A 26129-nucleotide genomic window follows, 5' to 3' on the forward strand; every position below is an offset into this window, starting at 1 on the left:
ATCCCTGTGTTGTACGTAAAATAATTTCAAGAATTCTAAATATTACTTCATTTCCATTTATGGAATGTAAACACATTTGCAAATAACGCTCTGGATTACAAAAAAGTATGTACTGTAAAATAGCCACATTATAGAATGTGTCATCTGTAGGAGAGAATGTTAATGATCGACTGAATTGATGCCTGCACTAAACAGTAAAAATATACACGTTCATGTGTCAATCTACTGCTAGATGAAGGCCTCTATGCACGGTGTCAGCCATAGGAATTGATGAACTATATTTCACCGCGCTGGCAGTGTCGGTTTGGAACGACAGGAGGGGGGGGGGAATCACTTCGTAAATCACTCACCACTGATGTTAGAGGCTAGGAACATAACTCGGTGCCTGCCAACTTCATCTTCAATTGCATCCATCTCTCCAACACTAAATGGTAATTTTTTTTGGGTTAGATCACGTAAATATATAAATGTGTCGTTAAACCCGCCACCACCCACCAAAGCCAACGTCACGTAAACAGAACGTGCCAATTCGTTACTAGTACAGCACACCGGTGTGTTGGAAAGCCAAGCCACAACATTTACAATCTAAGCACGACATTTCGCCAGTAATTACAACCAGCATCATCAGACGAGAGCCAGATTCATGGAGAAGTCCACCTGTTTCGTTCCTAATGTAGAGGCAAAGATGTGGTGACCACGCAATCTAACCCAAAACACCTCTATTATGGATGATATTGGTCGCGAAGGCCTACGTGTTAAGCTGACTAAATGGTGAAGCTCGTTGAACGCATCGTGTTGTGTACGTCATGCCACTCCACGCACACATCATCCTTCTGAAGATGCCATAATATTGGATGCAACACTTGTGTACACAATGGCTAAACAATGTGCCATCATTGGCAATAACAACACGCTTGATGGCATTAGTCTGCAGACTCTACATAAACGTTTATATACAATGTATCCCACAGGAATTGAAAATGTGCAAACAGTCTGTCTCATTTTACATTCTGCAGCTCGTTAATCAGACATCAAAGTTGGAGATGAAGATTTTGGAAAACGCTCTGTCTATGAACAAGCTGGAGAGGCAGGTGCTGATGCAGAAACAAGCGATTGAACACCTGCACGAGAAAAACAGGTAACTACTGCAGATGCGCTCATCCAAGTAAGGCTACGATTTGGTCACAGGTGATCATGGAAATTGTGAATTAAAAAAAGGGAGTGCGGAAAGTTTGGGTGACAGATGTGAATGTTTGTATGAACACACTCGACTTGGGCACTTCCTTGAATTCCTCTCGGTGGGCGGCCTCATTTCCTCTCTCCGTAACCTTCCTTGGATTTTTTTAGTTTTCGCCCTCGTCGATTTCACTAAAAATTACCGTGACAAAATCAGCACCTTGCAGAGAGGAGTGAGTTGGGTCACCCTAATAATCTGCCATTCTTTCTCCAGCACAAAGCCAGGATTAGCCTTTTTTCAAGATATCACAGGAAAGCTCACGTTTATTTCGTTGTTTTGTTGTTGTATCAAGAAGTTTAACCTCTGGTGACGCAAGACGTCTCTTCATTAGATGGTGGACATGCTATCACGTCATCGAGAAGCCAGTGCTATTGTGCAGAATGTTGATATCCCAATTTTAAAATATGGGGTTCATGCCACGTCAGCAGTGGAGCCCGTGTCTACAATCATATATTTTTTTTACTATAAACATTTTTTTAAATTATATCAGTTAAGGCCCCACTGAGCTATGTAGCTCTTTTCCAGAAGACCCTGGCTAGCACAAATAAGAGTTCAACAAAGTGGCTTATCAGGTGGAAATCTATAGCAGCCAAATACTCTAAAACGCATGTTTAGTCTATATATGGAGGGGAAAACCAGAGGACCCTCAGAAAAATCCACGCGACCACAGGGAGAACATGCAAACTCCAAATATATAGGCGTCGGGGTCGAGATCGAACTCACGACCTCCTGTATACCAAGCGAGGTAGTTAACATCTCCTAGCCACCGCTGCGCCCTACATTGCACAGCATAAAATGTGGCGTTGAGACAAACCATCTGAACTCAAGTGTGGCATCGTTGAGAGGTTTGGGTCGCACGCCATTTAGCTGGGGGACATTTATGACGTGTTACACATAAGTGACTTGGCCTTGAAAAAAATCATAATCTCTAAGCTCAGGCAGCATTTATGTTACATGCAGTGCATTTCAGGTCATTATGGAGTTTGAAAAAAAAACACATGTGGAAAATGTTGCTTAGATTTGAAAGGCCTACAGGGGAAGCTAGAAGCTGTTGTCAACTTTATACATCCATCAGCTGTCTCGGGACTCAAGCTACAGACCCTAATTACACGTCACCCCTGATCCGTTAGCCTTGGGACGTGAAGTAGAACAAATTAATGTGACTAAAAGTGACGTATGGTGTTAGGTGTCTGACGTCTATCCGTGCAATTGTGTTAATCTGTGAGTGATGAACAAGCCACTGAGTAGAGGGTCAAAATAAACCAATAGAATTATCCGTGTGTCTACCTACTTCAACATATGTTTTGCCCATCAGCCCGTGGGCTTCCCAAACCAATGCTATACAGAAGCATCATTTAAATGGGGAGATATGGACCTTATGGGTCTCATGGAAGGCCCAAGGGCTGATGGACTGAAACAATGTTATTTTAATGCAGAGAGGCAAATTAAGGTCCAGTTATTATGTGAACGTATCATATATATATATATTTTTTACATTCCTGGTAAATGATTCTGCAATAACATTTTGTAAAAATGATTACAGAACATTCTTCTTTCCTTTGGTTTTGTATAGCAAACGACTCCTACATCTGTGTCCAGGTCTGATCGTCAACGCCTCGGAGGACGCTGCAGTACTGTCACCGCTGTACGACTCTGTTTTTTTTATTTTTTGCCCAGCGTGCTGGAAGGGAGGCTCACAGCGATGCAGGACAGCCACGAGATGAAGCTCCAGTTGATCGTGCAGGAGAAGCGGCAGCTCCAGAAGGTGGTGGAGGACCAGGCAGTCGTCGTGTCGCAGGTCGAGAGGCACCTGGAGGAGGCCGAGAGGAACAGTTCCCTGCTGCAGCAGCAGCAGCAGGAGATGATGCACACCCTGCACAGCCTCCTCAACATGCTGACTCATGCAGCAGGTGACACATCTCGGGGTTTTTCCGCATCCGGGCAATGAGACGCAGCAGTATCCTCCGCTAATGTGGCCTTCGTGGCTTTTATGTTTATCTAAAAATCACTTTCAAAAGGGGCATTTACTTGATATTTGTTTATGGCACTCGTCTTACAAGGTTATTCAATTTTATGTTGACACTTTCCTGTTCCGAGACGTCTGCAAGTTGCGGCTTGGGTCTCGTTCACCGCGGAATCTCGGAACGCGCAAGTGGTTAGCGTTAACTTTATTTAAGGAGGCGTAGCGCCGTTGTTTTTAAAGACATTGTCCTCACCGCAGAGAACTGCAGCGACACGACCGCACGCAATCATAGCTGGCACCCAACTGTGCCAGACGCCCTCCCGCATGGCTTTGTGGCAGCCTCGATACGTCTTCTGACCGACAATTTTTTTCCGATTCCTTTCCAATGACGGTAGTGATGTACATGTGTAATGATGTACACGTATACATCATTATTGGAATGGGTAAGGGTGAAGCAGAACCCGGTTCTGTGTAACCTCGGACACGTAAATAAATGTTTTAGTCATTGGCCTATTGGCTTCTGGAATAAAATAATTATTATTTATATGTGGAGAGAGGCAACAGAGTTATACTTTTATCTGCCATTTCCCATGATATTACACAATGCTTCATGAGTTTGCATGCCATCTTAGATGCGTTTGGTGAAATGCCCATGTATTATGTATCCAGCAAATGCAGTCTAAATTTGCTAAGGATTAGCCAGCCACATAAGAATTTAATTAGGACAATGGTGTTTAATCCTCATCTGTAATTACAAATGTGAAAATATATTTAATGTCCAGAAGGTAGGCAAAAATAATTTAACACCTTAACTACAAGACATTACATTCCATATAGCACAAATAAACGTATGAAGAGACAATAGCCGGCTGTAGACTGCCCATTACATGCGCAAGAGCAGATGCTGCTCGCATGATCAATGCAAGAATCGGCGGTGGAGGTTTTTTACTTTCCGTTTCCAAGCCCCTTGTTTACTTTTGTTTGTTCGCAGTGAATCAGCAAAGTGCCAATGACGAAGTAAAGACTGAATTCCAGGACTGTGCCGACCTCTATCATTTGGGGAAAACGAGCAGTGGAATTTACAGCGTCTCGGTGCGGAACATGAGCGAGCCCGTCAAGGTGAGCTGGCGACCGCTGGCGCTGCTGGTTGCTCACGCGCGCCGCACACACAACATCGTTGGGAGGCCGAGAAGCTTGGCAAACGCTGGTACTAATTTGGTTTGGCCAACGCTGGTACTAATTTGGTTTGGCACTGGCGTCATCGAGGCTGCCCAGCGTCTGGTGTGACTCAATCGTGCCAGTTGTTACAGAAAACAGACAGGACTCACGCATCGACTAAATCGCCACCCACTTTTGCCCAATAAGTCCGGAATGCAGTTATAGAGGAATGTAACGATACGCCAAACCACCACACCCACCTGAGCCTCCGGTCGATTTGATGAATGAGCATCATTCGGGTAATGATTAGGGCAGAAAAGGCAAAGTGTTAAAGGTGGGGATGCAATGATTCAGCCTCGTCGCAATCTGATGGATTGTCACTGTTCAAGGTCCAGATTTTATGCAACAATTAATCTTTTATCATCAAGTTTCTCGCATCTCGTTTGTATCGCATCTCTAGTTCTGGTCTTATTTGTACAGTTTTGTTTCCTCCATTCGCCTACATATAATATCTATATATAATTTGCAGAGAATGCGCATAAATAATATATTATTGTTTTTTACACACGCGATTCAACGCATGCATTGTAAGGGTTATAAAAAGATATTAACCGAATTGACAAAGACCTGTAAATGATTATATCATCATCTATGATGCATATCATAAAATTTCTCATATTAACACTTTTCTTCCACTCAAAGCAAAGTGTTACTGTGTGCCTTATACAAAATTTAATTATTTTGTTTTTCATTGTGTTGTGAATGTTTTTGTGACACCTCAATAAACCAATTCTATTATGTTTTATTTTTTATTATGTTTTATTTTTATTATTTTATTACTTCCCTTCTACGTGACTTTACCGAAAGAACCAAGAAGATGAAACCAATTCTGTTCCGAATGGAATCAAAGTATTAACGCATGCCTGAACCTAACTGGTGAGGTAGGCTGTCTCATAGAGAATTATTCCCTGGTTGACAATCTCCATGGCTTGACCCAGAAACATGCGTGTTATGGGCTCGTATTCAAAGAGAGGGGCGGTGGAGCCTCGATAATAATGTGTCTACATTGGCCTTCAAATGAGTTAGATAGTCCGGCGGTGGACTATCTGTTTGCTCAAACACGTTCATAGCAGTGGCGGCTCCTGCAAAATCTCTCAGGGGGGGCAAATGTCTGGATGATTGATAAGGATAAGGTCCACCCATGCAATGGATAAATTAACAGCTTAAGCATGTAAAGCCAACTTCACTTCTTTAATATTAATGAAAAATAAAGTGACTCTTACAATACATCTTGTTTGTTTCTATACTCACTATTAATACAATCCACTCAAGTTTCTTTTATTAAAGATTCCACTAGGTGGCGACAAATTATATTGTTGGATGAAACGTGCTTACATATGATGACGTAAGCACGTTAGTGCGAGCCCTCCCGGAAGCCATAGAGAATGCATTGCAGCGCCCCCCGTTCGAAAAAAAACATCTTTGAATGTAAGTCTATGGGGCCACTCGGGGCGATTCTCAGCCGGAGTGAAATCGCCCAAAAAGAGGCGGTACTCCACAGAACGTGACATGACGCTGATTGGACTATATCCAGAGGCACAGTGACGGCTAGCATGACTCTGTGGTTGAATGACATTGGTGGTGCGTCTCCCAATCGCCCTAATGAAGAAACCGCCCCTGGTTCATAGTATTTATCCTTGACCGTTTCTGCCGGCCGTTCTATAGGTGGGTGGGGGGGGGGGGGTGCGTCAGGCTTACGTACGCAGGTGGGGGGGGGGGGGTAAAATGTCCGCGTGCGTACAAGGAGGGGGGGAGGGGTCGAGTTTTGACAGATTTTTGCGTACCTACTAAATGGATGGCCCCTTATTAAAGGTTACCTGGGGCCTTTAACAGAAAGCCCTGGTTGTTGGGGAAGAGAGTCCTGGGAGGGGAATGGAGTCCACGTAGGACGTCGTGCAACAAAATGAAGATGCAGAATTTAAACATCAGAAGCAGAAAACATTACAGACATATTAGAGGTGTGTCTGTAGCCTTTTCAGTTATCATCTCCTTAGGTGTTCAAGGAAGTATAGGTTGTCTTGTTGGAGGTACGGACACGGTACGTCAAGCAGCTTCTGATGCTGTCAAGTAGATTGCCAAATTCACATCGCTATGATGTTCTGTTGTCAGTTTCATAAAAAAAAAATCATACGAAAGAAAGAAAAAAGCACAGTGTCGTGCTGATGCTGGAAGGGAACAAACAAGAAGATTATAAATAGTGGGTGAATGCTGAATTGTAAATGCTGTGGGTTGACTCGCCATCACACCGATGTGCTGAAGTAATAGGTAATCGCCACATTTTGTTCACATGGCAAACCTTACTAATTGGCTGTGTCGGGTAGTGGTGGGTTGAAGACACATTTATATGTATGCGATCTCATTCAATAACCTTTATTATGATTAATATTGGTTCGCGAAAGCCTACGTGTTAAAGTGAATGCTAATTTTGTCTGCATTGGTCCCCCGTCTGCACTGTCCAGGTCTATTGCGACATGGAGACCGATGGCGGTGGGTGGACTGTACTCCAGCGCCGGAAAGATGGCTCCCTGGACTTTCATCGCACCTGGAAGGAGTATAAATTGGTGAGATTACATGGGCACATTTGGTTAGAATTTGACCAAAACATAACTGTATTTGTATCTGTCCCTGTCACCTCCCTGTGTATTTTACAGGCAAAAAATTGGGTTTCTCTAAACACAGAACCTTCCATATTAATTTTATCATCACCACCATCGATAGTTAACCCATTGCTCCATGAGGGCATCTCCAAGCCGTCAGCATTCCTCATGGTTCTGCAGTGTCACGATCCACAATGCTCATTCCGTCGCGCGCTCTCCACAGTGGACGGCCTCCCAGGTGCAGTTCGACCATCGTCCCCCCTCGAGTGCCGAGTCCTGCCGTTAAGCCCTCTTTCTTTTCTAAACTGCTCAAATTGTGACGTAAAACTTTCGTGACTGTAGGAATTAATATTATTTGGTTCTTTTGGTATGGTCACGTAGATAGAAAATATTAAAATAAAAAGAATAAAATAACAATTTTATTAAAACCCAAAACTCACGACGTTAATAACATATAATTATTTTTGTTATTTTAATTTGACTTTACCGAAAGAACCAAAGAATATGCCCAAATTGTCTTTAACCAGCGTCTGCTGTCTAATCTATGTGTTTTGTTCTATCTCGCAATGCAATTGCAAGCGTGCATCTCCACAACCTTCCTTGTGTTAATTTTAAGCTTTTGCATTGAATCTACCAAGGCTAAATTAGGAACGTATTTTCCACGTGTCACACAGGGATTTGGAGACCCCGTGGGCGAGCACTGGCTAGGAAACGAGGTGGTCCATCAGCTGACCAGCCACAAGTCGTACGTGCTCAGGGTCGGACTCAAAGACTGGGAAGGCCACGAGGCATTCTCCCTCTACAACAGCTTCGCGATCGAGAGTGAGGCACACAACTTCAGGTGAGAGGGTCATAGGGGTCAACGTTGTCTTTGTGCACAAATTCAGCACTCCCCCTTTTGTCAGGCGGAGATGTAGGGGGCAATGTTGGCGGATTCGGTTATGCGTCATCAACTCTGTGAATTCCTCCTGTTACCTACACAGTTGTCTGTGGAAACACGCACAGAAGAGGATTCACTTTTGACCACTTCTGCATGGCTCCTTTTTTACCTGTGAAAAAGTGCGGATAATATAAGAAAAAAGATAAAGAAAAATTTTGTGGATCGATTTTAGGTGTGAATAATAGGAGTTGCGGATAATTTGGCCTCAATGATGTCGAGTATAATTGTGAAGAGATATCCACTCACATGCACTACGGGCATCAACAACAACAACCGTTCACCACCAAGTGGCAGTGACATCATCACGCCCTTGTGCCATGCTAGGTGCACTCTGAGGCCACGTCAAGTGTTTGAAGGCCTACTGACATGAGGTCACGGAACAGACCCAGGTACCATGGGTTGACTGAGATGACTGGCAGATGCACCGACTGTGCTCCCAACTGTGGCAACTCTCTGCATTTTAGCCGCCCAGCACTCTGCTCGTTGTTGTGAGCATCGCTCCTCTGCTCTCCGTTGTTGCTAAAGGGTGACTGTCTCCAACTCCCCAGTAGCATCCTTCATGAACCTCTTCCACAGAGGCCGATCTTGACACTGCTGGTACCAGTCATCGGAAAGTCCAATCACCTCCACATCCTTCTGTACCACATCAGTCCCTTTCTTCTTTCGCCCGTGCCGCGGCCATTTAGCCCCCTCTAACCGGCCAAACAGAAGCTGCTTGGGCATTCGGTATACACTACGGCAATAACATCTTCATGCACATACATCATGATCATCACACTGCCAGTGGTTAGATACCATTCCTACAATGACCTATCACTGGCTCCATGAAATACTTCGAGATATTTTTCATAATGAAGCTTTTTCGGTTAGATCGCATAAGTATAAATGTGTCGAAACCCTCCGCCACCCGACACGGCAAATCAGTAAGGGATTTGTCACGTAAACAAAACGCCAAATAGTTACTACTTCAGCCCACCGGTATGTTGAAGAGTGAATCCACAACATTTACAATCTGAGTACGACGTTTCGCTGGTAATTACATCCAGCATCATCGGGCGATTTGCCAGAATAGTGAAGCCAACCATATATATGCAGTGGTTCACACCAGCGAGGCAGAGACTTCTTAGAGGCAACACGTTTATTTAGCAATAAAGCCCCAAACACGAAGTGGTATATCTGCCCCTTCACCAGCTACCTTAGGGAGTTATCTCCTCCGGTCTAGCTCACCCTCGATCGCACGGGGTGGCTATCTCGGACCGGACCCCGGCTCGGGTCCGGGTCTTGTAGTCGGGCAGGTCTTCTCCAGGTGACGGCTTTGGTCTTGATTATTGCAACCGCCAGCCGGACCCGTTCAGGGCTCCCGCTTATATTGCCCGTGGCGGAGCCGACCCCACCCCTTGCCATGCCCCCCCTTCTCGAGCCTTCGAGAGGAACCTGGTCCTGGTCCCGTGGTCCCCCAGCCACTTCTGTTCACCAGACCTCCGGGTTCACATGGAGTGCCATGGCTCACTGTGTACCCCTGCACCGTCCCTGGCACTCTCGCCCCCTAACCTGCAGTGCCATCCATCCTTGATCGGCGATCTCAGCCGGCCCCCGCTAAGGCCGGTACTGCATTCCCACTGCAATGTTGTAGGTGGTGTGAGCGGCGTGTGTCGTGCCTCACACAGGCCGGCTTCACACAACATGCAGTGACATCCGCCGATGCCACTACATATATATACATTGCTTGACGTACATTGTGGAAAGTTTCATATGATTATTACTACTACTTTTTACAACAATATTTCACCTGGAAAATCCCTTGAGATGGAACATCTCATTCGCAAGGGGGTCCAGGGTTGCAGTTGACGTGGACAAAGCCAACACGTAACAACACACGTACGGGCATTTTAAATACACAACTTGTTCAGGATGAATTTACGCAATGAATATCGCACCCTGTGAAACACACACACGTACACATATATATGATTAAATTGTGCGCACCACTCATTCAATCGTGTGGGAATGTACTTTAGCTGCAGCAGCTGCAAAATGTTTTGCAAGTGTGTTGTAATTAATTATGTAGATACGTTGAGACTGTCATTTTGCACAGGAAGCAACGTTCTTCGATCTAATAGTACTGCGTTCTGAAAAGTTGCACATTTTTTAAAGCTTTTCATTACCCGATAGACAAAATAGAAGACGAAACTATGCCTTTGATTCAACAGGTGTAAATATAGATACATGTCATTGTTGGATCTGTCTTAAAACACTGTACAGTATGTTCCACATTAAGCCATACGCATCTTTGAAAGAAATCAAATGTGTCATTGCCATTGCATATTAACTCAAGAAATAATGTGCAAATAGAGACTGGAGCATCGACTTTCATGGCCAAACTAAATATCTCATAGGATTGCCAAATGTAGAACACATGGCATTGTTGGTCGCCCAAGAAGACAACACCGCATAGTTTATGGTTAATTTTTCTATCGTCCCACATTTGCAGATTTCCAAACTCAACCAAACCAAGATGTACAATATTCTCGCGTTAATAAAATACAATTTGCATCGAAAGCATTGAGTCACGGGAGGCCCTGAGGTTCGCTCAGATTTTGTGGATAACTGCTCTGCAATGCTGATTCGGTCCAGTGGTTTGTGACTTTGTATGCACAGACATCAGGATACGTTGCTTCTCATAAAAGTTAACTCTCGATTACCCGTGGGTTCGTTATCCAGGTTACTAAGCAACCGTGTTTACAAGAAGAATAAAAACATGTTTATGCACACAACTGGCTCATTATCTGCAACTGACTCGTGGGAACATTAGTAACTCAGTAACAACATGATCGCAAACTTGTCAACACGCAAACCACTTGCTTGAAGAGGCAATCAAAATAAACCACTCTGTGTATGTTCGCACCCCTATTCTACGTAGGCAAACAATACACCTGTGTTTATATCGTAACATGGTTTTTATTTTAACACGTAGGCTTTCGCAACCAATATCATCCATAATAGAGGTTTTTGGGTTAGATCGCGTAAATATATAAATGTGTCGTTAAAACCCGCCACCACCCGACACAGCCAACTAGTAAGGGTTGTCACGTAAATAGAACGTGGCCAATTCGTCACGAGTACAGCACTAACCGGTGCGTTGGAGAGCCAAGCCACAACATTTACAAACGGAGTGCGACGTTTCGCCAGTAATTACAACTAGCTTCATCAGGCGACAGCCAGAATTGTGGAGAAGGCTTACTGTTTCCTTCCTTATATAAAGGATAGCTATCGTCTTAGTGCTGCGTGGAAGGGAATCATCAAGTAAGACATTATTTAAATGCCTTGCCTGCTTCAATAGGGATTACCGTTGCTCGGGCTATTTTAATCAACACAATAGACAGGAAGGACAAGTTCAAAGGGCTCGCATAATGCACATGCATCATGTATGTTGCTTCAGTAATCCCCCTCCCCCCACACATTGTGCAAGAGCGCAGAAGGGTGGTCAACACATCTATGCCTATTTTATTTAATTTTTGTCCGAGCCATCGTTCCTCTGCATCACCCTCGACAATCGACGGTTGACCTGATTGCTGAGACGAATTTGTTCTACAAAAGCCAAAGTTTCTTCAAAAACCTGGATATTGCATTCATATGTACGAGGGTGACATCCCAAGGTGTTGCTGTAGGATTGCAGGTCACGACCGGAGTTGCTGAGCACAGTATTTATATCGTGGAGCCACCGCCACATCGAGGAAAACGGCGGTGGCCCTACGATCTTACACTGACATGCTAATCTCTCACAATTCAATGGCGACCCCCGCAGAGTCGTCTTCGTGGAGGTTGCCCAGCTCTCTCCGATCTTACATTGACATGCAAATTTCATCACTAGCCCCGCCCACTTCGCTTATGACCACCCTTGGGCTACACCCATCTCAAACCTTTATAACATCCTGCCTCAGCAGCTCTCCCATTATTTTTTCACCTGATGACGATTGCTTGTGTTGCGATCGAAATGTCGTGATATTTTTATATTTGTTTCTATCTACGTGGCTTTACCGAAAGACCCAAAGAATATATTTATTTAGACTGGAGGAATCTGATGAGCTATAAAGCGTTTTTACAGATGTCCAGTGGGGCGGGCAGGGGGTCAAAACGTCAGAACATCAAATAATACAAAAACACGATCGGAGTGCAAAGTAGAGCAAAGATAAGCAACTCTTAAGAAATATATACAAATAAAACTGTTTTATATATTACCAGGAAAAGCCCACTGAGCTATTAGCATATTTTTCAGAAGCGACATGGCCACAAACGATAGCTCAACAAAGTGTCTTATCACGTGGACATTTATAGCAGCCAAATACTCTAAATAATCTAAAAACGCCAAGCCAGCAACAAATTGCGTTATTGATGGTGTAACAGATCGGAGTTAATACGAATGCAATGTGGAATTTGGAAACTAAAACAGTACAGCGAAATGGAAAACAAATCTAAACGGTAAATAAGCTTACATAATGGAACACAATTGGCAACGAAAACGAACTCTTCGCGCTCGCATGGAGAGATAACAAATGATCTATGTTACAACCGGCACGAGGTGCTAGTTCGCACGTACAAATTCAGTCCAGAGAGGAGGGCACGTGGGGAAAAGTAAATCAACACGCTCTGGCGAGAAGCTCCAAGTTTGAATTTCTGCAGCGTGTACCAACGGAAGTGTGCTTGACATCAGTGCGCACACACAGGCGCCTTAGCTAATAGGCATCAAGCAAGACAGCCCTTCCCAGATGCAACGCGAAGTACGAGTGAGGTAGTAATAATGACAATAACTATTCGAGTACTGTAACTCACGGTGCTCGGTCGATCACGTGACGTACGAAGGCTTTGCAAAGCCGCGTCAGTCATGGGGGTTGTTTGGCCATGCTGGAGCTTTGGGTATCACTCGCAAGGGAGGTTTAATTCGTGTTAAATTGGCTAATGCTCCCCGCGTAGGTAACACAAACTTTTTTTTAGAAATAAAACACGGGGAAGATGAAGGGAAAATGAATTAAAATACACGAGGATTCAGGTAGAGTTTATAAAAGTAGGGCAAAAAACAACAAGCAAAACTTACATTTATACTGCAATATCTATACTTCACAACGAGTACACAAATGTTGCAGGATTACAATGACTATTTTACCTTCTTATGTGCTTTTCTTATAGGGACTGGTCAAATTTAATGTTATGTGTGGGCAAAATGTTGGATTATGGAACATCAGCCATAATTGTTTAATGGGTATATTGTTTAAATGGGATAATTAGATATGGTAAAATGCACAAAAGCGAGTTGTTATAGTGACATTTCACTGTCTAAAAAAAAATCAACATTCTACAAACAAGTTAAGGTACCCCAATGGGTTCTCCCTTATCTACAGTTGTAGCCAATGTTTTCATGGAGAAATTTGAGACAGATGCCATCCAGGCATCCACCCTATGTCCTTCCTTGTGGAAGAGATACGTAGATGACACGTTCGTCATCTGGCCACATGGCCTACCAGCTCTGGACCAATTCTTCAACTACCTCAATTCCATACACCCAGCCATCAAATTCACCATGGAGGTGGAAAAGAATGGCAAGTTACCATTCTTGGATTTTTTTATCGAAAAGAGACCTGATGGCTCAATGGGACACTGTCTACAGGAAAGCCACCCATATGGATGCCTACCTAAAACCTGACTCTCACCACCATCCATCCCAGAAGAATTCCATCAAAACTCTATACCATGACGATTGTTTGTATTGCAATCGGAACGTTGTGATATTGTATTAATTTTATAATTTTTCTATCTACGTGGCTTTACCAAAAGACCCAAAGAATAATTAAAATAAATTACACTATGTAACACAATTTGTGTTCCTGGGTAGTAAATGTTATTTCGTAATTGCTTATGCCTAAAAAGTATAGAAATTGCTATTATTTCCCACTAACGGCGAATTTGTGTCTTTTTGTTTACATAAAGTCATAAAAAATAACATATGAATCAAAATTAACATGTATTTATACTAAGGTAATACAAAAATGACTACACAAGATTTAGAAGTGAGTAGTTTTTCGAGACTTACGATTTATACTGTAAATGATTTTCATGAATCAGCCCCCAAATGTAGTCTCCCATCCTGTTCTCGTTATACTGTCCTTGGTAGCGGCGTTCAAATTCCAGTATATCTTGGTGGAAGCGCTCGCCTTGCTCGTCCGAGTACGCTCCCATTTTCTCCTTGAATTTATCAAGATGAGCATCAAGGATATGGACTTTTAGGGACATACTACAGCCCATTGTGCCATAGTTCTTCACCAGTCTCAACCAGCTCCACGTAGTTTTCGATCTTGTGATTGCCCAGGAAGCCACGAACCACTGCGACAAAGCTGTTCCAAACCACTTTCCCCTTACTAGTGAGCTTCTTGGGGAATTCATTGCACTCCAGGATCTTCTTTATCTGTGGTCTGACGAAGACACCAGCTTTGACCTTTACCTCAGACAGCTTAGGGAAGAAGTCTTGAAGGTACTTGAAGGCTGCCGACTCCTTATCTACAGCTCTGACAAATTGTTTCATAAGGCCCAATTTGATGTGCAGTGGTGGCATCAGCACCTTCCAGGGGTCCACCAGTGGCTCCCACTTGATGTTGTTCCTTCCCACAGAGAACTCGGTCCGCTGTGGCCAGTCCCGCCTGTGGTTGTGCGCCTTGGTGTCCCTGCTGTCCCAAAGGCAAAGATAGCAGGGAAACTTGGTAAAATTGCCTTGGAGACCCATCAGGAATGCCACCATTTTGAAGTCTCCGATGACCTCCCAGCCGTACTCATCATACTTCAAGGCGTCCAGCAAGGTCTTGATGCTGTTGTAATCCTCTTTGAGGTGCACCGAGTGAGCCAGGGGAAGAGACAGGTACTTGTTACCATTATGGAGCAGCATGGCTTTGAGGCTCCTGGATGAGCTGTCAATGAAGAGGTGCCACTCATTCTGGTTACAGGCGATTCTGATTTCCTCGAACAGACTGGTTCATTGTGGCAGAAGCAGAGCCCATCTTGACGGGTGAAGAAGCTGCAAAAAGGTTGGTGACACTTCCTCTGATCTGCGACTTTCACACTTTTATCCAACAAGTTCCACTGCTTGAGCCTAGACGTCAAAAGCTCGGCATTGGACTTGGTGAGACCAAGATCTCTGATCAAGTCGTTGAGGTCTTTTTGGTTGGAGTAGTATGGGTTTCTCTCAACTCCACCTCTGAAATTGTCATCTGGATCTACAACGTCTTCCTCGCTCTCTGACTTGCTGCTCTCTTCTAAAGACTCTCTCTCCGGAGGAGTGGGTATGGGGAGCTCATGGCAGTGTGGCACCGGGTCGATGGATGAAGGAAGGTCCGGATACGTGATAGCAGGTGCATTCTTGCCAGTCCGACGTTTGTAAGGGTCCACCATGCAGAAGTAGCAGTTGCTTGAGTGGTTAGTGGGTTCCCGCCAAATTCTTGGGATAACGAACTTCATGGCTCTCTTTTTCCCTCTGTATCATCCTACAAAAATACATTTATTTCACCCATGACTAATGTGTAAGAGATTCTTGCAACATTTTTCATATATGATATATTTTTTCAATTATATTGAAAATTGTAAAACATTTAAAAATTAAAATTTTTTACAATTGAACAATTTTTAACAAATCTTATAACATAAAATTCTGAGCAACAATTGTACATCTTACCTTCCAGAGATTTGTTTGCATTGCTTGCAGGTGAAATGAGGTGTCCAGGGTTTGTCTTGATCCCCGACAGGCATGCCAAAATATGCCCTGTAGGCCTCACACATCTTAGCAGATGGTTCCACAGAGTACTTTTTCGCCCTTGTCTTGATAAATGGGCTGCAGACATAGCAAAATGCGTCTGCTGGATGCTTGCAGCCTCTTGATGCCATCTCAGAAAAATGCAGATTTGCATCCACTTAGGCAGCTGGAATGAAACTGAACTGGTGGGCTTAAGGACCCTGTATTTATACTACTATTTATATTACTGAAAAGTTCTGGAATGTTCTAGAAGTTACTCCGCACTGAATCTATCTGGAATGTTCTGAAAAATAGGTAAATTTCTAAATATCACTGTACTGGTCACAAACCAAAGTTTGTGGGGAATAATAGACATTTTCTGTACTTTTGAGGCATAAGCAATTAGGAAATAACACTTACTACCCAGGAACAAAACAAAAAAAATGGTTACACAGTGTTATTATAGGTGACGAACACTTTACAATGTAGGGCACATTTGGTCCATGATAGAAGATTTCAGTCACATTTAAATGTAACTTTTAACAACATGTCATAATGTGTGCGGAATTGTTACAGAATACATTTCCACATGAGAAGCCACTTTGTTGAACTATCATTCGTGGCCAGGCCGCTTCTGAAAAAGGAGCTATATGAATAGTAAAAACAAAGATCAACAGATACTCATACATTTACGCAAGGCCGTAGCCAAGGAGTCAACATTGGGGGGGACCAAATCTTCCAGGGTGTCTGGTGGTTCCAACCCAGAAAAAGATCTAAATTTGAAAACAAATTTCCTGGATAAAATATAAAAAAATTCACTAACACGTGGGATGGACTTTTATTTTATTTTTACAATAACGTCTAATAGTGTATTATATTGCATTGCTCTGTTTTTACTTTTTTTTACAATTTCTTGTTTCATTGTATGTAATGGCAGAGATGAATAAAGTACAACCATAACCACAACAATATGAACAGAAATCTATGCATTGATTTATATGAAGACAAGTCCAGATAGTGTGGCCAAGGTTTAGCAAATTGTTGTTATTATTTACATAGCATCGACATTTTTTATAGCAATATATTGGGGGGGACATATCTTTGCAGGGTTTCTTTCATCATTATTTATTCTACAAAAGTGAAGCTGTCGTGCAGATACGTCCCCAGGCTGTGTCCCAGGCTGTACAAACACAAAGTTTGAAAGTTCAACACCATTTTTAAATGAGAAAATAAATGCTTTAAATTCACTGGCCAGTGCCTTGTCATAACATTCCAGTGACATCACTGCATTAACACCGCGTAACATTTCATGGGAGGAGTCTAGACATCCATAGAGTGACACCATGACATAAATGACCGTAACTTTAAAGTATTTGTCATTCACAACACTTCAAACGCGACCGAAACATCGTGTTTTATTTTATTTTATGATTTTTTCTGTCTACGTGACTTTACCGAAAGAACCAGAGAGTATGGAGAAGATCTTAAAAGAACAATAGGCTTTTTCCCCTTTTTTCTGGCAACAAAACTGAAACCTATTATTACGTTTCGGTCCTGGCAAAGGAGGCCTCATAATGCAAACTCTTAAAATGCCTGTGAGATGATGATTTCCATGAGTACATATTTTCCCTTGCATTTGTACATATTTTCTCACCGCCTGTCCCTTTAAAATTATTGTAGAGCACTCCATTCAAAATAATTGCATAATACATGTTACGTCACAGCAAACCAATCATAAGTCATTTTCTAATCGTGTTCCCATGCATACTGCACACATGGGGACTTGGCAAGTTTAAGCACGGTACATGTTTAGATGGAAGGAGTGAAGCAGTGGCGTTGTGGTTAGCGTACTGCGCAAATGAATCTAGCGACCCGAGTTTGATTCCCAACCACAGTTAACACCAGTGGCAAGTGATGCACGTGCTGGTCCTGGGACCCAACCTTCTCTTCACAAATGCTGCATTGACCAGCCTGGTGAGGATTGATCAAGAAGCTTCAGGACCAATACAATAATAATGCCTTTGACCGGATCACCTGAAATGCACCCAGTTTTTGTCAGATATTGGAAGCTAAGCGGGTCTGAGCCTGGATCGTGTTTGGATAGCCGGTTACCGTGAGTCAAGGGCTAGGCTGTGGGCAGTAGAGAACAGTGCAGCAACATCTATTGCATTGGATTCTGTTCCCACAAAAATCCTCCCCACCTTCACTAAATCTGCAGTGATCAGCGTGGTGAAGTATGGTCAAATAACCCCCACGGTCCACACGGTGAGGAGAGGCCCTCATCAAGCGGTGGATTAACAGAGGGACGTATATTACGCAAGCATAAATATCAGTAAATGTATATACCCGAAAAATCATCCGCATTGTCTCTGGTCTCCTTTTAGGAGGGCCTGGCTGAGGTTGATTTTAATAAAATATGTGTGTCGACTGGGAAGATGAGCTTGCATTGACAGATACACTCGTTTTGGGGTCTGGATGCTATTTGTTACCATCTCTTTTCCTTATATGTGAGGTTCTATAGCCTTAGTCTTGGCATGACATGAACTGGGTCTTGTTTATTGGCAGGCTTTCTCTTGCTTTTCAATACAGCCTCAATTTTACAGGATACTTCTTAAATTCTGCAAGAAACATTATTCGTTAATCTAACTCGGTTAGACAAAGTAATAGCAAAACGCAGTTGTTAACATGTAAAGGGTTAAAACGTTGTCCCATCTGGTTATCTAGCACCATAACGCATGAATGTTAAATATCATGCCTGGAGTGTAATTCCAAGAACAACAAAAAGCTCATATTTTCTGTATTTCCACAAGGGCTCATCTATGATTCAGGATTTGATTAAGTGGAAGTATGCTAATATGTGCATGCGTGTTTGTTCATGGGTGTTCGTGCATGTATAACCAAAACTTCTTTGGGAAAAAAGTTCTAGTGTGAATGAAACTTACATGAGGATTATATCATGACGGAGCAAGTGTCTAAATCATATTCAGATGCAACCAGCAGATACGCACACTATTACATGTGTAGTGATGTTAAATGGATCACTGCGGCGCTTAGCGCCAAGTGCCGTAGAAGTGGGCACAGAGGCGAACACACCGTGCAGGACCACTCAGTGGGCCACGCGGGGCATGGTACTGGGTGCTTGCAGGAGGAAGCCAGATGAGTCCAACCGACACAGTTGGGCAGCGGTCCTCAACCTTTTTGGAACCAGGGACCGGTTTCGTGGAAGACAATTTTTTCACAGACGGGGTGGGGGGGGTTCATCATTCGGTCTTTCCCCCTTTTCAAAGAAGTTCTCCAGCAACGTTTGTTTTTTTACTCATCTTGGCTTGGGGTTAGAGCTTGTGGGCTACCAACACTGTGACTGAGACGAGTGCGCAGTGCTGGAAAGAGGCGCGGATGGAAGTGCTGAATAATAAAATCATGGGGGCGGGGGGCCATGCGCGGACTCACCGCTCTCACCTCCTGCTGCTGTGCGGCCCGGTTCCTAACAGGCCACGGACCGGTACCGGTCCGCGGCCCAGGGGTTGGGGACCCCTGCAGTAGGGGATAACAGCCTCCGCCAGCGCCGCAAGGAATTGCCGCAGAGTCGGTCACTGGCGGAGTGTGGTGGGGGCGGCTGGCGGTAGGGGGGGCAAGTGGGGCACGTGAGGGGCCGGGGTGAGCAAAGTGGGCCAAGGGTGAACGAGGGAACACGGGAAGAGTAGCTGGGAAACGTCTGGAGGGTTCCCGAAGGGGGCGTGGTTCAGGGCGGAGCCAGAGAGGGAACAGGTGCGGTGTAGCCTGGAACCGTCGGGAATATTCCAGAGGTAGGCGTGGCCAAGGGTGGAGCCAGGCCACCCCAAGAAGGATAAAAGGGAAGCTCCGATCGTATATCGGGGCTGTCTGCAGGTGAAGTGGAACCCGAGTGCTACGTCTACGTCTCCGACATCGTGGGTCAGACAGCACGCTGGCTGCTCTAACCCGATTATAGTTATCCCGCATACGAGAGGAATAGGTGTATCGTGGTCCCGTGTGCAACAAGAGTGAGAGATAGGTGTATTTAGTCCTGTGGGTAACGGTGTTACGTAATTGTAGAATAAACGTTGTTGCCTCCTAAATAGTGTCTCTGAAATGACTCACTACACATGCAATAAAATGTGTAAAATAAAATAACATGTCCGTCAGCCTGACATATAATGACATTGAGATTCATGGATGTAATGAAAATCATAACTATAGGCATAACGAGGTAAATTTGTAATTTAAAACACCTACTACAGCCGTCGCATATTGTTTTATCTTTTAACAAAAGGCCGCCAACTAAAACGTGAACAAGTTAAATAATTAAAATGGACAGCGAGTTGTATGATCTCATTCATACAACTCACTGTCCATGTGCCTTTGTTGTTACAAAACAAAGGCGAATTTGCCAACACACATTTCACCATTCGCATCGCTGAGATGTAGTAGCTCTGCTGCAATTAAAGTTTGCATTTTGTTCGATGCACTTGACCCATTTTCTGTATCATTAAAATTCCCGAGTGAACAATACGTATTCGTTTTATTGTTTATTTGAATACCATTTGTGTAATGTTTGCCGTTGTAACTTGCTGACCCGCCCATGCTGGACGTATGTGGCAAAGAGCTTCATAGCTCATCGGATTCCTCCTCCTCCTGTGTAAATACAGATTCTGAATATGTTCTTAAGTTGTCACGGAATCGATAGTGTCTCACACAATTCACTTCAAAGACCTGGCACGGGTATCCGAAACGTGACCATGTGAATTCACATTTTTTTTATAGAATACATTCACACACACTGTGTATATAATAATTCATGTTCACATTCCAGGTTTGCAATCCGTATGTTATGGCACATAATACGCACTGATGGAAAGCGTTATTCTTTACGTGCACTGGTACGCTGTTTTTCATTCCTATTTCCATTTTCCAAAAACGTTCATACTGACGTAGCGCACATCTTTATTTCATAACTTAGATCCTAGTCCGTCTGCAATGATTCCCCTTGGTATTATACATGCACTGATCCATTTTCCAGTTGTCTTTTTTCTTTTGATGAAATTTTCGTTTTGAACCTCTTCTATCTTTGTAGCCTTTTTTTGTTACGTTGTCAATAATCGCATTTGGTTCATCGCTCTTGACTGGGTGAGATTTTCGGAATTTAACTGCTAGTGCTGCTGTGAATAGCCTTGGTGAGATAATATATAATGGTTTGACTACTCTTTTAACTTACATTTTCTTATGTTTCAAAAAACATAACCATTCATGTTTCATGAATGGTTATGTTTTTTTTTATAAGGTGTTGCTCCATGTGGAGCTTGGACGACTGCATTAGCTCCCACTGAATCAAATGCCGTTGCCTGGTCCATAAAAGCAGTGCATGATAGTGTAGGTTATGGATTGTTTTTTCTAGAACTTGATGGTACAGTATGCGTGTTCAATGGTAAAAAATAACGATTCTGAAACCAGTTTGCTGTCATAGTTGGTTATGTACTAAATCGACCATTTAATGTATTTTTATTTATTAATAATATTTATTCTTATGATTTCTTACTCAGGAAAACCTCGCTGAGTCTCACGACTCTTTTCCAGGGGCCAATGCTTGCTATGTATATTCAAATTGAGCAATTCGTAAGCAATGAGTAGTTGACATTTCCAATTGAGCAATGTACGTGGTTCTCTATTATCTTTGTAAAAAAATTATACACATGTGAGAAGTGTCTAAGGGGTCTGTGCTTACTCAAATCAGTTTTGCGTACAGCAAAACCTGTTCATGAAATATAGAATAAATTACCATCATTCACCAAAAGAATACACTTATATTAACAGAATGATGCGATCACTAAAGTAATACATTTCGATATTACCGTTGCAAAAATGCAAAAATTGTAAGCAATCGATGAATGTATAAGAGCTGCCTGATCTCGTGAGAGCTTGGAAGCTAGGCAGGTTTGAGCTTGGGTAATGCTTGCGTGGGTGACCACGGTGCATGAGTCAGGCAGTTATATTTTGTCGTGCTAAGTTGTGGGCAGCAGAGGGCAGTGCACCAAAAACATCATTTTTACAGTACTTATTCTGACAACATCAATGCTCCTCGTCTTAGGGGCCATCCATTTAGTAAGTACGGAAAAACCTGTATGCACGCGTACGTCTTACACCCAACCCCCCCACCTGCGTACGTACGCACGCTTGACCCCCCCCCCCCGAATCCTATAGAACGGCCAATATCTAATCGATCAATGATGAATAATATTTAGGTGTTTAAGCAAACAGATAGTCCCCGATGGCTGCATTATTATCGAGGCTTCACCCCCCCCCCCCCGTTACCTATGCGTACGTACATTGTCAGTAGACCCCCCCCCCCCCTCCATGCGTACCTACTGAATGTATGGCCCCTCAGCCGACCTGTACCAATCGTCGTTCAGTGTGACCGAGTAACATCTACGACTCGCACGGCGTGGGGGCCCCAGTGGTCACGTTGGCCCAACGTGTCCCACCGTTACTGGGGAGGCTCTCTCTCTCTATCGCTCATCCAGCAGTGGATTGACAAAGAGGGCTGCACGTGTACCCTTGGTGTGACGTATTCGACGCGTGCCTCCGCTCCGCCAGGCTGCACGCGAGAGGCTACTCGGGCACGGCCGGCAAATTCAGCAGCCTGGGCATGAGCAACCCCGAGTTCAGCACCAGAGACGCGGACAACGACGCCTGCGCTTGCAAGTGCTCCCAGATGAGCAGTGGAGGTGAGCGCAAGAGCCTCTTAAAAGAACACAGCAGCGGGTCCGGGGCCGCTCGGATCGCGTGTGTGTGCGTGTATGTTGAACTTCTTTCCCACCGTACGTAGCCAACCACGCTAATCGGAGTATTTAGACTCGATGAGACACTCCTCGAAAAATAAGGAGCGTTGTAATTGTCGTCGTCAGCCATTGTCAGTGCACCTTCGGATGACGGCTTCCCCAAGCGGTATTGGGCATGGGGGGTTGTTTGACCCCATACTTCACAGTGCTGATTGGTGTGGAATGGTGAGATGGGAAACCACCAAGGAATACAACTCAGGTCACCAGGTTCATAGTCCAGCAGGCCAACCACTGCATCGTCACTCTACCACAACATTTGTTGATTTACAAATTATTTACGACCAATGTGTAGCTCAGGAGTGTCGATGCAGTAATTAGCGCATTGTGCTATGCACCCAGCATCCCGCGTTTGATTCCTGGCCCTGGTAACATCGGTTGGGCAAGTGATGGGTGAAGCAGACATCCCGAACTGCACCAACCCACATCATCTTAGCGGTCACGCTTGGTCAAACTCTACATTGAGGGGGTCTTCACCAAGCAGTGTGTTGACAAAGGGCTGTAGATTGCAGCAATTCTTGTAGCACAATTGGTAGAGGACAACACTTGTGAATGTCTCAGTTGAAGTCCAAGCCAGGGGGTAGTCCCTCCAGGGGTCAGTAAAATGAACACCATCTGATGGACACCACAATTAGTACCGCAGGGTGAGTACTGGGAAGGCATCTTTATCAAGCCCTACCAAGCAAAGAATACATTTGATCACATTCTGTTGTAAATCTCCACGTCAATATAAAAAATACGTTTAAGTTTATGGACCTCTTGGCCTTCTCTATCTTTGTTCGTCAGCAGCATTTGCTTAAATATGAAAACTCTGAACCAGCTTTGCCCCTTCTGGGGCTCATCGTTTTCTGGCCAAACAGGGCCCTGCTGAATCTTGTTCCAACCCTGGACTCTTCTGAACAGGAAGTGGAAGTACAAGTCATGAAGCCACGTCATCCAATAGAACGCTGATGCCCAATTCATGTGTAGCTGAGGTGCTTTCCACAAAATATTTGATAGAAAATGTCAATATATGCCTAACGCTATTATGATTTGTTAGTAATGTTTCTACTATGTGTACTATGTCACTATTAATAGATAAGAACTGCAGATTTACCACTACTGACCGGTTTGATGTCGCTTTGAATTTCCCACTTCTTAATTGTAAATGTACCTGTGGAATTATACAGGACTAGAAAAGTAAAAAAGGCGAATCAAAAGCAGAGCAAGTGGAAAGTAAAAACTAATCTGAAGTGGATAATGGGCGACAAAGTAACCACATTTGTTAAACTTAGCAGAGCTTTAGCAGTCTATACTCTTAGGTTTTTTCGGTAAAGTCACGTAGGTAAGAAATAAAATTCAAAGTTAATAAAAGTAATAATGGAAATAAAATAAAATAATAAATCACGACGTTTCGGAGGCAACACAAGTCTCCGTCATCAGGTGGGACCGTCACAGCTAAAATTACTGCATCTTGTAAAATAACTGCATCTTGTAAAATTACTGCATAACTTGTATTTAAGGGCTGGTCTTTTGGAATTTTCCTCACTTGATGCAGTAATTTTAGCTGTGACGGTCCCACCTGATGACGGAGACTTGTGTTGCCTCCGAAACGTCGTGATTTATTATTTTATTTTATTTCCATTATTACTTTTATTAACTTTTAATTATATTTTTTAGCTACGTGACTTTACCGAAAAAACCTAAGAGTATGAATCCTTGCAGTCACGAAAGCTTAAAATCTAGAATCTTTAGCAGTCTATCCGTCACGTATCGGTGCAAAATTTCCCTTTCCCGCTAATCGTCGAACAAGGAGCCCGCATTCGGCAACACGTTGCGCCTGACGGGAATGGATAATCCCAGTCGGTAATTCGGTCCAGCCAGTCGGCTGACGCGTGTTGTGTGTTCTCGTTCCAGGTTGGTGGTTTGATGCTTGCGGCCCCTCCAACCTCAACGGAGCCTACTACGGTGGTGGCCAGTACAGAGGTCGCATCAACGGGGTCAAGTGGCATTATTGGAGAGGGGTCAACTACTCCCTGAGAGAGACGGCCATGATGATCCGGCCCAAAGACTTTTAAGCAGCCTTCCATTTGCCCTTTACCTCGACCCAGAGCAAAACTTTTAAACACTTCAGGCGAATAACATGTTAAAGAAAAAAATTGAAGCATTTACGTTCATGAAAAAAATATTTAAAAATAAAGGTATATACTGTATGTACATTACTAAAACATAATGTTGAAGTCTGACACGAAGTAAAGATACGTATTATAGATCAGACATTACTAACGATGCACACATTGTAATTTATAGATGAATATTCGTTGCTTGTTTGTAAGCTTCACGCACACTTTCCATGCTATTTTTGCAGCTACTGTGTTTACATGTCCAGCCTTAACGTGAGGTTATCTGCCACACTTGCGTGTCAACCTCATGGACATCACGACTGGTCTGTGCGTGGATCTGTTTGTTACTGTGTTAAGAGCAGTGCAATGCTTTCACGTTCCTGTAATTGCGAGCACTTACATTGGCATTGTGGGACTGCAAAATTAAATGAAAACAAACAAAAAAAATACTGATTGCATTATTAATCCCACGACGTGGAAGCTTTAATACATTTAAAATTTTTGTTTATTTAAATTTGTGGTTTGGGGTTGCATTATATTAACGCATGAACGTTTTCAAGCATATTCCAAAGGTCCTTCTTAATTTTAAACACGTGGGTTTCTCTGGATGAAAGCAAACTGAAGTGCACATGTTCGTACAAAATAAACAATGTGAGCCTTGCACTTATTGCAAGTTCAGCATGTACTGTTAGCCCATGGGCCGGAGCAGAAATTGATACCGCCGAAAAACGTAAGCAGTACCGATTGATTTACATGACTAATAAGAGTGAATTATTTGATAACTCACTCATTTCACATAATTCACTGTTATTGGTCAAATAAACTGACAGGTGGTACCGACAAGTGAGACATCTGGCCTGGGCTCGGGAACTGTGTATCACGGAACAAGAACAGGAAGGTTGACTGCTGGGGACTTCAGCCCTTGTGCTGCACCTGATGGGTGTCCTCATCTTGCGATGCATGTTCATCTAAGTAAACCTCGACTCCTTCTTTGAGAATTTAGCAATTTCTAAATCTCGTGATTAAATGTTGACTATTAAAGCCAGCCAGTTCCAGAAGCACATTGCCTGCTTTTAACTTATTTTTTTTTTACTTTTTGAAACAGCCTTTGCTCTAATGTAGTGACAATTAACAAGTTAAAATTTAACATTTTTGACGAAATGCAAAATAAAAAATATGTAAAGAAATAAAAAAATATAATATATCAAGTTTGTCATTGTGAAATCATTTTATTTAGAGGTCTTTATCAATCCACTGCTGGATGAAGGCGTTCCCTGGCTTTTCAGTCGTGGCAGTCGTGTGACCATACTTCACCACCACCACCACAGCAGTCGGTGTATGTGGGTGAAGGTTGGGGGCACAGGACTGGCTTAGACATCACTCACCACTGATGTTAGTAATTGCCCGGCAATCAACATCAGGTCGCTAGATTCTTAGCATGGTGCGCAAA

General features: G+C 43.4%; 1 protein-coding gene across 1 annotated transcript in view; it reads left to right on the forward strand.

Annotated features, from left to right (window-relative positions):
• The window catches only part of LOC144722286 (angiopoietin-2-like), a 50188-nt gene extending 24301 nt beyond the window's left edge, over nt 1-25887 (forward strand). Inside the window, exons 3-9 of the mRNA XM_078600401.1 lie at nt 1017-1138; nt 2915-3147; nt 4192-4319; nt 6878-6979; nt 7690-7856; nt 22336-22466; nt 24474-25887. Of these exons, the coding sequence (XP_078456527.1) occupies nt 1017-1138; nt 2915-3147; nt 4192-4319; nt 6878-6979; nt 7690-7856; nt 22336-22466; nt 24474-24634 (1044 nt within the window). The 3' untranslated portion in view covers nt 24635-25887. The remainder of the gene's footprint in view (nt 1-1016; nt 1139-2914; nt 3148-4191; nt 4320-6877; nt 6980-7689; nt 7857-22335; nt 22467-24473) is intronic.
• The last annotated feature ends 242 nt before the right edge of the window (nt 25888-26129 follow it).

This window comes from Lampetra planeri, chromosome 14, assembly GCF_965212315.1.
Source record: "Lampetra planeri chromosome 14, kcLamPlan1.2.h2, whole genome shotgun sequence".
NCBI lineage: Eukaryota > Metazoa > Chordata > Hyperoartia > Petromyzontiformes > Petromyzontidae > Lampetra > Lampetra planeri.